The sequence below is a fragment of the Megalops cyprinoides genome, chromosome 5 (genome assembly GCF_013368585.1).
Source record: "Megalops cyprinoides isolate fMegCyp1 chromosome 5, fMegCyp1.pri, whole genome shotgun sequence".
Lineage (NCBI taxonomy): Eukaryota > Metazoa > Chordata > Actinopteri > Elopiformes > Megalopidae > Megalops > Megalops cyprinoides.
In genome coordinates, this window is record NC_050587.1 from 34,203,559 (window position 1) to 34,218,611 (window position 15,053).

At 44.4% G+C, this 15,053-nt stretch overlaps 1 protein-coding gene across 1 annotated transcript in view; it reads left to right on the top strand.

Annotated features, from left to right (window-relative positions):
- The window catches only part of LOC118778447 (fibrillin-2-like), an 86,397-nt gene that overhangs the window by 50,251 nt on the left and 21,093 nt on the right, over positions 1–15,053 (top strand). Inside the window, exons 22-39 of the mRNA XM_036529977.1 lie at positions 1,373–1,423; positions 2,658–2,783; positions 3,879–4,106; positions 4,659–4,784; positions 5,294–5,422; positions 5,846–5,971; positions 6,407–6,532; positions 6,638–6,760; positions 7,269–7,394; positions 8,292–8,417; positions 8,809–8,931; positions 10,593–10,715; positions 11,187–11,312; positions 12,412–12,534; positions 13,218–13,340; positions 13,963–14,124; positions 14,526–14,594; positions 14,742–14,867. Of these exons, the coding sequence (XP_036385870.1) occupies positions 1,373–1,423; positions 2,658–2,783; positions 3,879–4,106; positions 4,659–4,784; positions 5,294–5,422; positions 5,846–5,971; positions 6,407–6,532; positions 6,638–6,760; positions 7,269–7,394; positions 8,292–8,417; positions 8,809–8,931; positions 10,593–10,715; positions 11,187–11,312; positions 12,412–12,534; positions 13,218–13,340; positions 13,963–14,124; positions 14,526–14,594; positions 14,742–14,867 (2,262 nt within the window). The remainder of the gene's footprint in view (positions 1–1,372; positions 1,424–2,657; positions 2,784–3,878; positions 4,107–4,658; positions 4,785–5,293; positions 5,423–5,845; positions 5,972–6,406; positions 6,533–6,637; positions 6,761–7,268; positions 7,395–8,291; positions 8,418–8,808; positions 8,932–10,592; positions 10,716–11,186; positions 11,313–12,411; positions 12,535–13,217; positions 13,341–13,962; positions 14,125–14,525; positions 14,595–14,741; positions 14,868–15,053) is intronic.

A 15,053-nucleotide genomic window follows, 5' to 3' on the forward strand; every position in this document is an offset into this window, starting at 1 on the left:
CCATCAGCTACCAGTGTGCTTCAGCCAAATCATTACCATCAGTTACCAGTGTGCTTTAGCCAAATCAATACCATCAGCTACCAGTGCATTGCATCCAAAGTTATTGTCATCAGCTACCAAGGTTCTGCATCAAAATAATTACCAGCACACAACGTTACTGGAGACTGTTCCGTTCACCGGAACTATTCACCGTTCACTTCCATTTTAATGGCTCCTTAGAGAGGCATTGCAAGGCTTTTTAAAAATCTTGAAACTCACTGACTTAGGACTCTGAGATGTGAACTGTGCGTGACCTTCGAAAGTGGCAGTATTCAAATATAGAGTCGAGTTATCTTGAGAGCTTCATTTTTTGTGGGTAAAATCCAAAGGGCAGGATCGTATTCATGTCACAAAGTTAAAAAGCTGGGGGGTAATAAGGTGATGGTGCACCGATTCCCCGGCCCTGTGGAAAATGAGCAAAGTGTCTGAAGTATTCTGGATATGTACCGTTAGATGCCAGTGCTGGCTGCAATCAGCTGTTGTATTCCTACAGAAATACAGACCTGTCCTAGCATGCCCTAGTGTTGGTGTTCGAAATGTGGCTACATGTGTGACATGGACTTACCCCCCACCCCCCCCACCCCCACGGTTGTGTGTGCGAAGTAAACCGAGGTCGGAAAATGGCACGCCATTAATTGAAACACATCTCTTGGACAGAGGTGCTGAGCGAACCTCAAGACCTCCGCCGCTCTTTCATGCGGTTTGCCCGGCGCTATAAACGTCCGACCGCTTTGCTCTCTGGTCCTGGCCCCCCCCCCTCCGCTTGGAATAACGCGATGGTATTGCTTTCACGCGGTGTTTTCTTAGCGATTTCGCGGTCGCATGTGTTCTCGCCGTAATGTCTTTGCCAGCAGTGGTTAATAGCAATCCAAGCCACTATGGCTTTATTTAATCTCTGACAACCCCTCAGTAGTGCAAGGGAAAAGCACAACAAATGAAATGTTATCTTAGGCCAGCCAGCTGGTGCTGTAACCAGTTTCTTGACTACTGCCATGTGAAATCTTTTTGTTTTATGCATTCAGCCTGATTTTATCACCATATTTATCCTCACTTGCACTAGAGTTTTGCAGAGCCCAGCTTCAGTAATTTCTCTTACATGACTGTCTCATTCTGTAAATTATGTATGGTATTTCTTCTGGTGTGCAGTGTTGCTGGACTCATTGTAATATTAATCTGCACCATATTGCAATAATTTTCTTGTGTTATGTCTGGCCTGGTCTCCGAATCTCTGCCATGGGTGTTTTATTTGCCATTATAAAGCGAATGGCATTTGATATGTTTCTAATCAATGTATAAAGACATACATAATTGTATATTTCCTTTTTTCTTGTAGATCCTGTCTGCTCGAGGGGGTTTGCACGGCCGAGAGGAATTGTGTGTGAAGGTAACTGGCTGCAGGGCAGATAATGTACAAACATGATGGATTCTGCAACCGAACCCTCTTCCGCCATTGGCTGTTGTCTCACAGTTGACCTAAGCACTCGAGGATGTGCTCATCAGATGCCTCCTTTTTCTTTGAGCTTGTGAAGACCTGCCATATGTGGTAGTTTTTCAGTATTTGTCCTTCTTGTGAAGATATTGACCAAGCGTGTCACTCTGAGGCAATTAACCACTTTGAATCATTGCTGAAGTGGATTGTGTGTCACATTTTTCCATTGGTTGGGGGGAGAGGTAAGATGAATACTTGGAGGATGAATTGCTCAAAGGTCTCCACACGCTGCACTCAAACATGAATGTCACAGTCAGTCCGCTGGTATCTCAAATCAGATCTACTCAGCCAATTTGCTGAACAAGCCAGTTCTTCACTTGTAAATGTACAGCACAGGATTCATTTATTTGAAAGGTCAGGGGAATAGAAAGCATTCCTGCAAGTGATGGATGGAGTGGGGTTTTTCCCAAATCAGGTGTCTTGCACAGTGATTTAAAGAGGGAGCGCATGGCTGTGTTTATGTGGTCAAAAATAACTCAGTGGAATGTGGTCATACACAATCCCAGCCTAAGATGAGTGCATGCAAGATTTAGCCATGCAGGGCAGCTTATCTTTTCCTTTGAGCTGAAAATAACATTTGAAAATTTGATCAATTGGGTGAGTGAAATTTTTATGGTGATTTAAATATTTTCATGATTACCTATAACCAACATGGAGTACCATAGCTCCCATACTGTACAATGAAATTTATTCAAAGGCTCATCTGGTAACTCTCAAGAAATAAAAATAAATTCAGGGAAGGATTGGATTTCTTGAGCATTTGTCATTGCCATTGATATATAATTACTAGATCCAGTTACAAACACTTGGTGCAAATCCAAGTTCAATATAGGCAACCTGAGCTTATATCTGTCAGCGCCTTTTTTGAATTTGCATAACCTAGCTATAAAACTATTGAACTCAGTTTCTACGGTTCACCAATTTGGTTTGTGAGGTGTAATCATGCAGTGCCTGTTGACATTCTGCAGATAACATTTTTAGTTGATTGACAATAAAATATTCATATTTGTTCAAAGAACAGCCCCCCCTCACCACTTGGAGCTAAAACACATTTTTGTAGGCGTGTAAACATATGACTGTGAGTCTGTGGAGACATGAGGCATGTGGATTGCTCTCTGTGTTTACACAGACGTGAATGAGTGTGAAGTCTTCCCTGGCGTTTGCCCCAATGGCCGCTGCGTGAACACCAAGGGCTCCTTCAAGTGCCAGTGCCCCGAAGGACTCACGCTGGATGGGTCGGGCCGTGTGTGTGTCGGTGAGTGTGATGAAGAAGTGAGGAAGATGATGGTTTAGTGGTCAGTTCAGGCGACAAAGTCCCCTATTGCTGTATGGAATTCTCTGAAGCGGTGTGTACATGTTAGTGGTCCAAATGTGTAAAATTCATAGTCATAGTGATATGAATGAGCTTCAGTTAAACATAGATACTTTACAAAGGTCAGCAGTCTAAATGTTTAAAGTCATAGCAATATAAATGAGTTCCAATAAAAAAAAACTATTTTACAAAGGATAGTACTGGGTTTAATTAATTTAATTTAACCGTGTGACGTATCAATAGATAACGATATTCAAAACTGAAGTATTGACATTGGGTAATAACATATGGCATGCTTGTCTTATCTTTAGAAGTTTAAATGAAAAAGTTTAAATTAAATGCAGAAGTGGCACCAAGCGTCAATACTGTATATCTGTATGCTCTGTGAGCTACTCTAAGTAAATTCCATATATACAGTCAGTAAGCTCTCAGCAGTGGTGAGACCGGGGTGCAGGGCTTGGCGGTTGCCTGCGGTAGTGACATCACCGCGTCCTCTCCTCCAGACGCAGTGTTTGGGAAGCATAGCTTTGCAAGCAACCAATTACTTCACACTGGAAGACGTTGAACTACAGCAAAGCTACCCTGTGGAGAGATCTAGTTTGGTTAACTAATGCTACTTAGAAAAAGCAGTTCAAACTACTTGGTGAAAAAATTATCAAATTGACAATGTACATGTGATACGAAATTATAACAAAATATAATATAAAAAAGTCACATGCCAGCCAAAAAATGCCACTCAATTGAGTTTATTGCAAAAACTGCCCACTTGTTCACAGTTTATACATAAACCAAAAAAAAAAAAAAAATACCCCACTATTCATGGGAAAGTGCAAGGAATGTCAGCTTTTTGTGGCCTAAAATTGTCTGTAGTTTCAGTAGTTAACTACACAAAAAATGCCAAAAAAAAATAAAAATAATTTAACTACTTGAATCACTATGCAAATATGAATGTAATTGAACTACCAGGAAGCTACTGCAAAATGTAGTTAAACTACTAGTTTAATTACATGTAGTTCACTACTCCCCAACACTGTCCAGACGTGCGCTCGGAGCACTGCTACCTGACGTGGGACGAGGACGTGTGCGCCCAGCCCGTGCCGGGACGCTTCCGCATGGACGCCTGCTGCTGCACGGTGGGCGCGGCCTGGGGCAGGGAGTGCGAGGCATGCCCCGAGCCCGGCAGCCGTGACTACGAGGCGCTCTGCCCGCGGGGACCCGGCTTCGCCAACAGGGGGGACATGCTCACCGGGAGACCCTTCTACAAAGGTGACACCACGGCCTCAGACTTTAACTCCTACCTGCTGTTCAGGATCACGTGCTTCAGAGCTCAGAGTTTCTCACGGATTATGAGAGAATGTGTCAGATAGAGACACTGAGGCATAAATTAGCATGGTCTGGTACTTTGCATTATTCATTTATTTACTCATTTGTTTACTTATTTAACAGATCTTATCTATGGCAACTCACATGGCTCATTTTCGAGATATTTCATATTAATACAGCTAGATAGTTACTGAAGCAATTCAGGTATATACTGCTTGCTCAAGGGGTGCTGTGCCCCTACCTGGGAGTCAAACCTTTTATAGGCTTATGGGTTTACAGGGTCAGCTCCTTAACCTCTGTAATAAGATGACATTTTATATTGTTTAGGGGTTTCTGCGTAGTAGTTCCTTCCGTTAAAATGTTTTATGCTGGAATGGCGGTGTCTAAACTTCCTTCACCTGTGTGGTTCCCTTGTTAACGTGTTTGTTGTGTTTCAACTGAGCGCTTGATGTGCTGAATCTGTTTATCCGCGGGACTTGTGTCTGTCTGAGGCAGATGTGAACGAGTGCAAGGTGTTCCCCACCATCTGCACCCACGGAAAGTGTCGCAACACCATCGGCAGCTTCAGGTGTCGCTGCGACGGCGGCTTTGCCCTGGACATGGAGGAGCGCAACTGCACAGGTGAGACAGTGACGCAGGGTCACATGACACACGATTCATCGACACACTCACAGGTGACTTAGAAATGTAGATGTTGGTACAGATAGCATGCAGACACAGGTATGATCATGTAAGCTGGCATAAGTGAGAAACTGAAGCAAGTGAAGGTGATATCTGTAGGGTGCTGAAATGAAAGATTTAGTGCATGTTTGAGTTGATGTGCTACATGTTGCTCTAAAATGGTGTTTTAAGAGTTAAACAAACAAAACCTGTAACTTAAGTCATCAGGATTGCTGTTTTGATTATTAAAACAGAGTTAAAACAGAAAAATACACACCCTGTCTATAGTAATAAATGTAAAGGTGCAATTGTTAAAAAGTTGAACAATTAGCTTTAGCTTTTAGTGTAAAAACACTGAATCTGATGGTGCAGCTCCTTTGTAACAGCCTGGTGGTAGTCTGCACAGGCAGTGCAGTGGCCCACGCTGTTGTCCACAGATTGGTGATGCCTGTCTGTGTCTTTGCATACAGATATCGATGAGTGCCGCATCTCGCCTGACCTGTGTGGCCAGGGCGCCTGTGTGAACACTCCCGGGAGCTTCGAGTGCCAGTGTTTCAAGGGCTACGAGAGCGGCTTCATGATGATGAAGAACTGCATGGGTGAGTGCCTTCCTTTCCACTCCCACTCACCTCTCCCTCCCTCTTTAAACATCGCCCCCTAGTGTTCAGGGGGCTGAGCGGCACAACTGTTAGTTATGATCACATGACCATTACATGGACCATGTAAAATGGGTGCCACTTTTGTAATATCATGGTCTAGATAAGTGCTAATAATATCGTCCTCATTTTTTATGGACCAAAAAAGAATTTTCTGACAACTGGGCGTTCACATAGAGCTAAAATCTTGGATTAACCAACAGTGGTTACGTACTGTAACAGTGTTTATTTTTATAAACGGTGGTAGAGTCCCATAATAGCTCCATACAGCGCAGCCCAATGTCTGTCAATGTTGCTGCCCATTGAAGAGTCACCATCCTTGTGGTCGTTATCGTTGATTGATGGCTTTACGTGTCTGATTGACAGACATTGATGAATGTGAGAGAAACCCAGCGCTCTGTCATGGTGGCGAATGTGAGAACACAGAGGGCAGCTATCAGTGCATCTGCCCTCCCGGCCACCAGCTCTCTGAGGACGGAAACTCCTGTATCGGTGAGTGAGCCCGTGGTGGTAACACCGCCCCCTGCTGGAACATCAACTCACCAAGTCTACAGTGAAGTGCAAGACGGCACTCTCTGTCAGGCTGCAGTGATCAGGCGTATTCCCTGCACTACAAGGTTTTTCCTTACCATCTTAGAGAAGGGTCTGTGACTTGCAGAGCATGCAGGCTTTTGTAGGGAAAATTCCTATTTTGTCTGTGTATAGCCTCTACATTTAAGTATGGGTCATGCAATATAACTGTATACCAATGCTAGAGATCACTGACTTTTCTTGTGGCTCCTGTTTAGCTAAATTAGCAGGTCAAATTACACATGCACATACAGTACAGCGCTGGAGGACAAACAGCACAGGGAATGACCTTGCCGTCCAGTGATATCTCTCAGAAATGGAGTCGTGGTGTTTTCCTCTAACAACGATCTCGCACAGACGTCAACGAGTGCGAGCTGAGCTCCAGCCTGTGTCCGCATGGGAAGTGCGTGAACGTGGTGGGCACCTACCACTGCTCCTGCGACTCCGGGTACCAGGCCACCCCGGACCGGCAGGGCTGCGTGGGTACGAGTCTCACCCCCCCAGTGGGCGGGGGCTCCTTTATGCAAACACAGTTAATGTTATAGCGCAATTATGCCTGTGGTTGAATCATTCCCACTGTTTTTGCAGACATTGATGAGTGCACCATAGAGAACGGCGGGTGTGACCTCCACTGCACCAACTCGGAGGGGAGCTACACCTGCAGCTGCAGCGAAGGCTATGCCCTGATGCCCGACCAGAGGAGCTGCACAGGTAAACCAGCTACACCTTTATCTGCTACATTAAAAAAAAAAATTAATGTTGCATATTTCATGTATTTCAATATGTGGGATTCCAAAATGTAAGGAAGATCTTGTTAAATACATGTAAAAATGTAGTACTTTCATTTCAGATCAATTACTGACAATTATCATCTTGTACAAGATTCTGCATGAATTATGCACAGTATCTTACACTGTATGATTTTGCATGATTTTACAGTATGTTTGATTTTACACCATAGGCATAGAATTACATATGGTATATGAACATGGCAATCAGTCATTATACTGTTTAAAATGTAAAATAATTTTTGGTGTGGAATTGACCCCTTTCGGTGTGTGATTCAGCACAGGTAAACAGTCTACAGGTAGGAGGTTCTAAACAGCCGTCCAAAGACGTGTCTTGTTTTCCTCCCTTAGCAGCCCGGAGAACCTGCTCAGCATCTGTTCTCCCTGTTGCCCGTTTTCTCCCCGCTCTCTTTCCTGTTGTTCCCGGGCAGATGTGGACGAGTGCGAGGAGGAGCCTGATATATGCGATGGCGGCCAGTGCAGCAACGTCCCCGGAGAGTACCGCTGCCTCTGCTACGACGGATTTATGGCCTCCCTGGACATGAGGATCTGCATAGGTAGAGCGGTTTTTACACAGGCCCCCGTGTGACGATGCGTCCTTTTTATAGACGGGGAGGGGCGTCGTGCTCCGCACGTGTTTTTATTTTAAGGCCTTTATCTGTGGGTTTGCCTATCAGGTTCAGATTCTGACCCATATTATCGCACTCTGCCACAAGTCAGCTTCGTAGAATGTGGAAACTAGGAAAGGACTCCTTTGGTGTTGTAGCATACAGGTAAATTTAATAGAGGTGAGTAGTCCCAGTTGAGAGAGGAATGGGGCCTCTGTGTAGCAACAAGTAATGAAGAAAAACCTGGAACCAAACCCTTCCACTCTCAACCAGGTAACCAAGGGTTTTGTGAGAGATATCTTGTGATGCACTCCTCACTCTTGCACTTGTGCTTCAGAGCTTTCCCTATAATGTACATTTTGAATCTTTGAAGGAGGCATGCCTTCAGGCTACAGGGCCACGGAGGCAGAATCTGTCCTGTATGTAGACTGGGAGCACTGAGCTGTTGTTTTGGCCCTCTGAACGATGCTGCAAGACAGCAGAGGGAAAGAGAATCCAATGACCCTACCTAAATATGAGTTTAAATAGACAAAAAGAGACAAGGTTGAGGAAGGACGTAGATCTGCTCACACAATATGATGTGCACTCAGTGGGTATATACCGCATTTCATGCAGTTATAGTAAATGTTATTTATACTGCTAGGAATGAAGAAACTGGTTGAGTCAAGGTGTGGTCCTTAATCCCGAGCCTTAGGTGTAACTTACTTCAATAGCACAGTAGGCAGCACTGAGGGCCTAATCTGAGACTGGCGTCTGTGCAGTGGGTTCAGTGTGTACTCGCTTTTTTTCCAAGTTTGAATCCAAAAAGTGGACTGGCGCGTTGAGATTTCCTTCCCTCTCTTCCAGATGTGAACGAGTGTGATCTCAACCCCAACATCTGCATGTTTGGGGACTGTGAGAACACCAAAGGCTCCTTCATTTGTCACTGCCAGAGGGGTTACTCTGTCAAGAAGGGCATGACGGGTTGCACAGGTAAACATGGGCCACAAATCGAAATCTACTACATACAAACACGTAACACATACATATCAATGTATCTCACATACACAGTATCGGTACATTCTCTTAACTGCTTACCAGATGTGCTCATACAGGGCAGATAACTTAAATCCTGAAGCAGTTTAGGTTAAATCTCTCATTCAGGGGTCCTCTCCAGGGACTACGGATGCAAGTTAGGTACATAGTTAAATCTGGTGCAACTGCTGTGTTGTGCAAGGTCACTGCATAGTAAACTAAACTAAACAACAGAAGTGTCCCACATGGGAATCGAACCTGCAGCCTTTGTCATATAGGCTCATCTGCTTAACCACTGCAATTGGAGGTGAATGGTGTGTGAATATAGTTGAAAATCTCCTCTGTGCAGATGTGGATGAGTGTGAGGTCGGGGCGCACAACTGCGACGTCCACGCCACCTGCATCAACACCCCGGGGGGTTTCCGCTGTTCCTGCCGAGAGGGCTGGGTGGGGAACGGCGTCAAGTGCATCGGTGAGCGCGTAGCTCCTTCCACCAGGCACCCCTAAATTACTTGGATCATCCCCGCTCATTTTCACGCGCAGTTCTGGTTAACAGGCCCTTGTCGGTCTGTGAACAGATTTGGATATATCTGTTATCTCTGCTTTTAGTGATACAATGTCTTATTTGTAATTGTTTGCTGTAAAACAGTGTTTGTTTTGCGGTGATGCCATTTTTTGAGGTGGTGCTTTTTTCTGTATTTTCACTTTGTCCTCAGTGTGACATGTAAACCAAGGTAAAGAAATGAACATGTGTGGCGCATATGCACGGCTGCACTTCAGCAATTCCAGGAATCTTTGGTCACCCCAGGGCTACCCTATTATAAACCTGCTGTGCTTTTTTATGCCCAAGTCCCCTGGCTGGTCCTGTCAGGTTCTAGGTCATGTATGTAAGCCCCTGATAATATCACTCAGGTCAGAATAAAAAAGCGAGATAGGTTGGCTTCCTGTTGAAACTGTAGTGAAACACGGTCTGCTTTGTGCTGTCTTTCTCTCTGCCAAAGTTCAGCCACTGTTCTGTACTACACAAAAAGCACTGTGCTCTCTCTCTGTCTCTTCCTCTTCCTCTCTGTGTCTGTTCCATCAGTGACTCTCTCTCCTCTCTCTCTCTCTCCAGCTACCTCTTGCTCCTTCCCTTTCTTTCTCCATCTCTCTCCAACTCTCTCTCTCCCTCCTTCTCCCTCCCCTACACTGTCTTTCTCTCTGTTTCAATTCATTTCAGTACAATTGGCTTTAATTTGCATGACAAGGGTACTGTTTTGTGGCCAAAGCATGTGTTGAAATAACAGATACCAAATGGATTAATATTATATAAACTATGGACTATAAATAGTCTCTTATTTTCTTTTCTGTCTCTCTCTCTCTCTCTTTCCTTCTCTTGCTCTTTCTCACTCACTCACTCACTCTTAACATCAACAGGGTCGTGTCTGATGTGTTTCTATCAGCACTATCAGGCCGGTGTGAGTTACAGACTCCTCCACTCTTAGTATGGAGTACAGAGACACTGAGGCAAGCAGGCGGTGGATCGGGGGGGGGGGTTCAAAAACACCAGCCAACCATGCAGTGAAGGCGGGGGTGTGGAGTCGGGGGGAGCGGAGCAAGATGGGAGGAAAGACGTTAATGCAGGCCGGAGACAGGGGGGTGCAGACAGAATACGCCAGAAAAAAAAAAGAAAGAGGCCCAGCTGCTCCTGGAGTCTGAAATCAAAGGAGAATGAAAGGGATGCTGGGAGTATTACTTTAATCCAGTTCTCATTCCTCCTGGGATCAGATAGGAGTGCAATGAGTCACATCACTGAAAGGCTCGCAGAAACAACACCAACCTCTGGCGCAAATGTGTCCCGAAAAAGAGATCAGCCATCAGCCTCTTTAAACCTGTCCTTCATCTGCTGTAGAAACAGTGCTCTTGCAGGAATTGTGGGACGGTGTTTTGTAATGCGATACAACTTGTAACGTCCAAACTCATCCCCACTGAAATACTGAAACGACTTCAAGGATGGAATATGAGTTGTTTTTTTTTTTTTTTAACATATCTGGCAACCGCAAGTCGTCAGAGAGAGACATCTTATCTGACTGTGGAGCAAAGTGGCTCTGTGTGTGTATTGTAATCAGCGGCGCTGCGTTATGCTCCACACAGACCTGGACGAGTGCGCTAACGGGACACACCGCTGCAGCACCAGCTCCAAGTGCCTGAACACACCCGGCTCCTACCGCTGCTCCTGCATGGAGGGCTTCACTGGAGACGGATACACCTGCTCAGGTGACGCGGCTCTGAACCTGCTCACCTGGGAGAGAGTAACACACACACTCACCTGGGAGACAGTCATACGCGCACTCACCTGGGAGAGGGTCATCTATGTCACTATACAGTAAAATTTAACATGAAATACAAATATTTTCAAATAATCTCTTATTTTAATATGACTAGTATAATAAATTTGCAAAATTGTCAGAATGCTACAATTCTACACTCTTGAACAGATATAGTGGTACATGTATTTAAATGTCAGTAATTCATATCTTTTGTGTATTTGCAGTTTATTTTATTAAACGTTCCTCACATTTTCCAGTTAGATTTGAGGAAGTTTTTTTTTAAAGCTTTTTGGTCTTCATTCACTGGGATTCCAGATGTCAGTGTTTGGGGTGTTATATTGAAGTAGGAGAAATGGAGTGGAGTGGTGAGGTGAGCATCATGATCTTTTCTCCGCTGTCACCTGGTTGTGACGTGCAGACATGGACGAGTGTGCGGAGAACGTGAACCTGTGTGAGAACGGCCAGTGCCTGAACATTCCGGGAGGCTACCGCTGCGAGTGCGAGATGGGCTTCACCCCAGCCCCTGACAGCAGGACCTGCCAAGGTAGGCCAGAGTAATTATACCGGTAATCTGCTACGACACTGAAAGGGAAATTGGAGTGGAGAGAATCTTGTGTACAGCCATCACCACATCTGGAGAAGAGAAGTGGGGGGGTTGACTACAGCTGTCTTCCTCTGAGCTCAGACCACAGTATAACACAGAAGCACATTGTGGCTGCCGTAAACATCGGGCCCCTGGTCACATGAAACTGATAACAGCACATTATTTCACATGAGTCTCGCAAAGAGAACATGAAGGTTTACTCATGAAGTCAGCGCACATTTTGCATGTCGTTGTGTGTGTGTGTGTGTGTGTCCCTATGTCTGTGTGTGTGAATTCATGCACATCATCATAGACAAGGACACACACACTTTAATTCAGTAAAGGTCAAAGGAGGACCCTATCCCCATAAATTCTATCTCTGTAAAGTAAAGACTTTGATTTTGTTCCAACTGGTGTAACTGTATTTGCCTTGCCATTGCTGTCCCCTTCCCTACTGGGCCAGGAAGCTTTGACCTCAGGAGAAACTGTGCCAGTAATGAACCCACTCATCTAGAGATATGGCAAAGATGACTCAGCCCAAAATGACATAATAACAGTCATCCCTCAGACCTGATCCTGAGCAAACAACTGGTTTGCATTTCAGCTGTGCCTTTTAATTAATTACCTTTGATTGAGCTGTTAATTATGTACTGATCTACAAAGGGCATTTCCTGACAGTTGACTGCTGTCAGAAACCAAACGAGTGATACATGTGGAACAAACCCAACCTACAGTGGGTCTGCATTGGGTATTGGTCTTCTATCAATGGACATTGTCCACAAACCCTTCAAGTTCATTTGTTTCAAAGAATATCTTTTTCACAGCATTTTTACTAACCACAGCATGCACCTAACTGAACTAAATTATGTGTAAAAAGTGTTTACATTTAAAATTAGGAAAAAAAAAATTGCAGCGGTTAGATTGAACCCCCCATATTTTCCCCAAGTATCAGGAATTATTATTATATGTAATTTGCTCATAAATTTGTCAATAAAACTCTTCTGAGAGTTTACGGGGAAAAAAAATCCACTTTGTATTAAGCTCTCACACACACTTGCAGACATCGACGAGTGCTCCTTCCAGAATATTTGTGTCTTCGGCACCTGCAAGAACCTCCCGGGAATGTTCCGGTGCATCTGTGACGACGGGTACGAGCTGGACAGGTCTGGGGGCAACTGCACAGGTATGACCTTCACCTTGGCAGCCTGCATCTGTGGTGTGCTCTGCTGCACTGTAGACTCATTACCTGTACCTCTGTCAGCTTCCTGTTTTTACCGCTCCACTTACTTAACTGACTGGACCGTGTTAAACGGAGTGTAAGGTTTCCCCTGACGAGGAAATGACTCCATGCTTCACAAGCTCGGTTTGTAGGTTTGAAGGCGAAAGACAATCTGGTTAGCGTTCGACACGCGTTATTCTGCGGTCGAATGCTTTACGGTAGCCAGCCTCCCAGTAACGTTGCTGTCATTCGAGTCCACTTTAAAGCGGAGAGCTCAAATGTCCCTTCATTCACTTCTTCCTGTGCTGAATGAGCCAGAAATTGAGAAATTAAATCTCCTGCTCAGGGCTGTTTTAACTGTAACAACAGTGTTTTCTTCATGTCCATGACAGAAAGTTGAATTATTACCTGAATTATTTTGAATGTCTACGAAGTAACCAAAAAGATACCTACACACAATGCAAAATACATATATAAAGCTTGTAGATGCATCTCATGACAATATGAATTGTGGTCAAAAAGACTTATAAGAGAGCAGTTTTTTAAGTGTATCTATGCAGTTGAAAATGGCAAAGCTACATTTAACAGCAGAAACATAGGGGGGGAATGTAACTCTGAGGTGTTTGTTTTTTCTTGCTATCCTGTAGATATGGACGAGTGCCTGGACCCCATTAACTGTGTGAATGGTGTGTGCGTGAACACGCCCGGGTCGTATGAGTGCAACTGCCCGCCCGACTTTGAGCTCAACCCGACTGGGGTCGGCTGTGTCGGTAAGCCGAGCCGTTTCACTCCGCCCTCGGCGGCCCCTTGTTTGAACTCCCCTTTGGCAGGAGCTCAGGATCCCTTAAAAAATGTGTGTGATGTGGTGAGCTGTGGTGAGCAAAATCCTATTTGCTCGACAAATTTGGATTTTGGTGGAAGTATCAGCTTGGCGCTCATCGGTCACATACAAAAGTAGGAGAGGACTATAGATCCAATTGCTTCCCAATGTCTCAGCTTCCACAGGACTGTAAGTAGATGGTCGAAATTTGTAGTGTTCTATAAATACAACACACTATATAATCCTTCACAGTGCAATAACTTAACTGCAGTTAACTGTGAAACCTCTCACTTGCAATAACCGCATATAAATACAATAAGCTCACTTAATGCAATTTTGCGTTATGTTATTTTACCAGTGCAATTGCATTTTTTTATTGTCCTATTGTTTTATGTTGTGTGGCTCTGTTTTCCCACATGCTTGACTGTTGGCAAAGCGATTTCTTTTTTGGAATAATAAAATACTATCTTATCTTATCTTATCTTATCTTATCTTAAATCAACTGGCGATCATGTATGCTTTCAGTCCATAATTCACGCATCATGTGGAATTCGCCCCTTCCCTTGCTTTAGACACCCGTGTGGGGAACTGCTTCTTGGAATACGGTTACCGTGGCGCTGGGAGGCTGGCGTGCAGCGTGGAGGTGGGCGTGTCCGTCAGCCGCTCTTCCTGCTGCTGTTCCTTGGGGCGGGCCTGGGGAAACCCCTGTGAACTCTGCCCTGCCGTCAACACCTGTAAGACTCACCTGTTCACTGCTGCCCTTCACTTGTGTGGAGAAAGCAGGTCTTCACACTGCAGAGACATTAATGAGTTTTTATATAGTATTTGTAATTGTTTCATTACTGATTTGCATAGCTGATTATTGTTAGTCATAATAATTGTGATGATAATACTGATAAAACCTATAATGTTAATTTAATGTGAACTTAAATTTGTGGATTAGTTTATGTAGTATTTTAACATCTGTAACAGAAATGTGAAAATTAAATGACAAATGATGTAAAACCACAAAACGGTATCAATCACAATTAACAATACAATTGACACCCAATACGACTGCCTGGGATTGTCACTGTGTCTGCTCAAGGTGGCCATGACCTTTATTTTACAAGCAACACCTTTTGTCTCCTTTCAGCGGAATATAACACACTTTGTCCTGGAGGGGAGGGCTTCAGACTCAACCCTATCACGATCATATTAGAAGGTAATCTACCTCCCCAAACTGCACCACCTCCCGTTTACATGAACAGAAGATGCGCATCAAAGTCTTCCACATATGGGCCACATATGGCTACATGCATAAAGTATGTAGTCATTTGGAATATGAAATCTCTCTGTTTTTTTTTTTCAGACATTGATGAATGCCAGGACCTGCCAGGGCTGTGTCAGGGTGGGAACTGTGTTAACACGTTTGGCAGCTTCCAGTGCGACTGCCCACACGGCTACTATCTGAACGAGGAGACCCGCATCTGCGAGGGTGAGAGGCGGGATGTTTCCATTGCATGAAGAAACACGTGGGAGTAATGACTGGAATGCTGATAGTCCTCTAAGAGCATAATTTGATTACTACTACTACTAGAATTATTTTTTCTTAAAGATTAAGCCTATTAAGCCTTGTTACAGTGTAGTTAAGGCAGTTTATTTTTGCTTATGATGTCAGTGG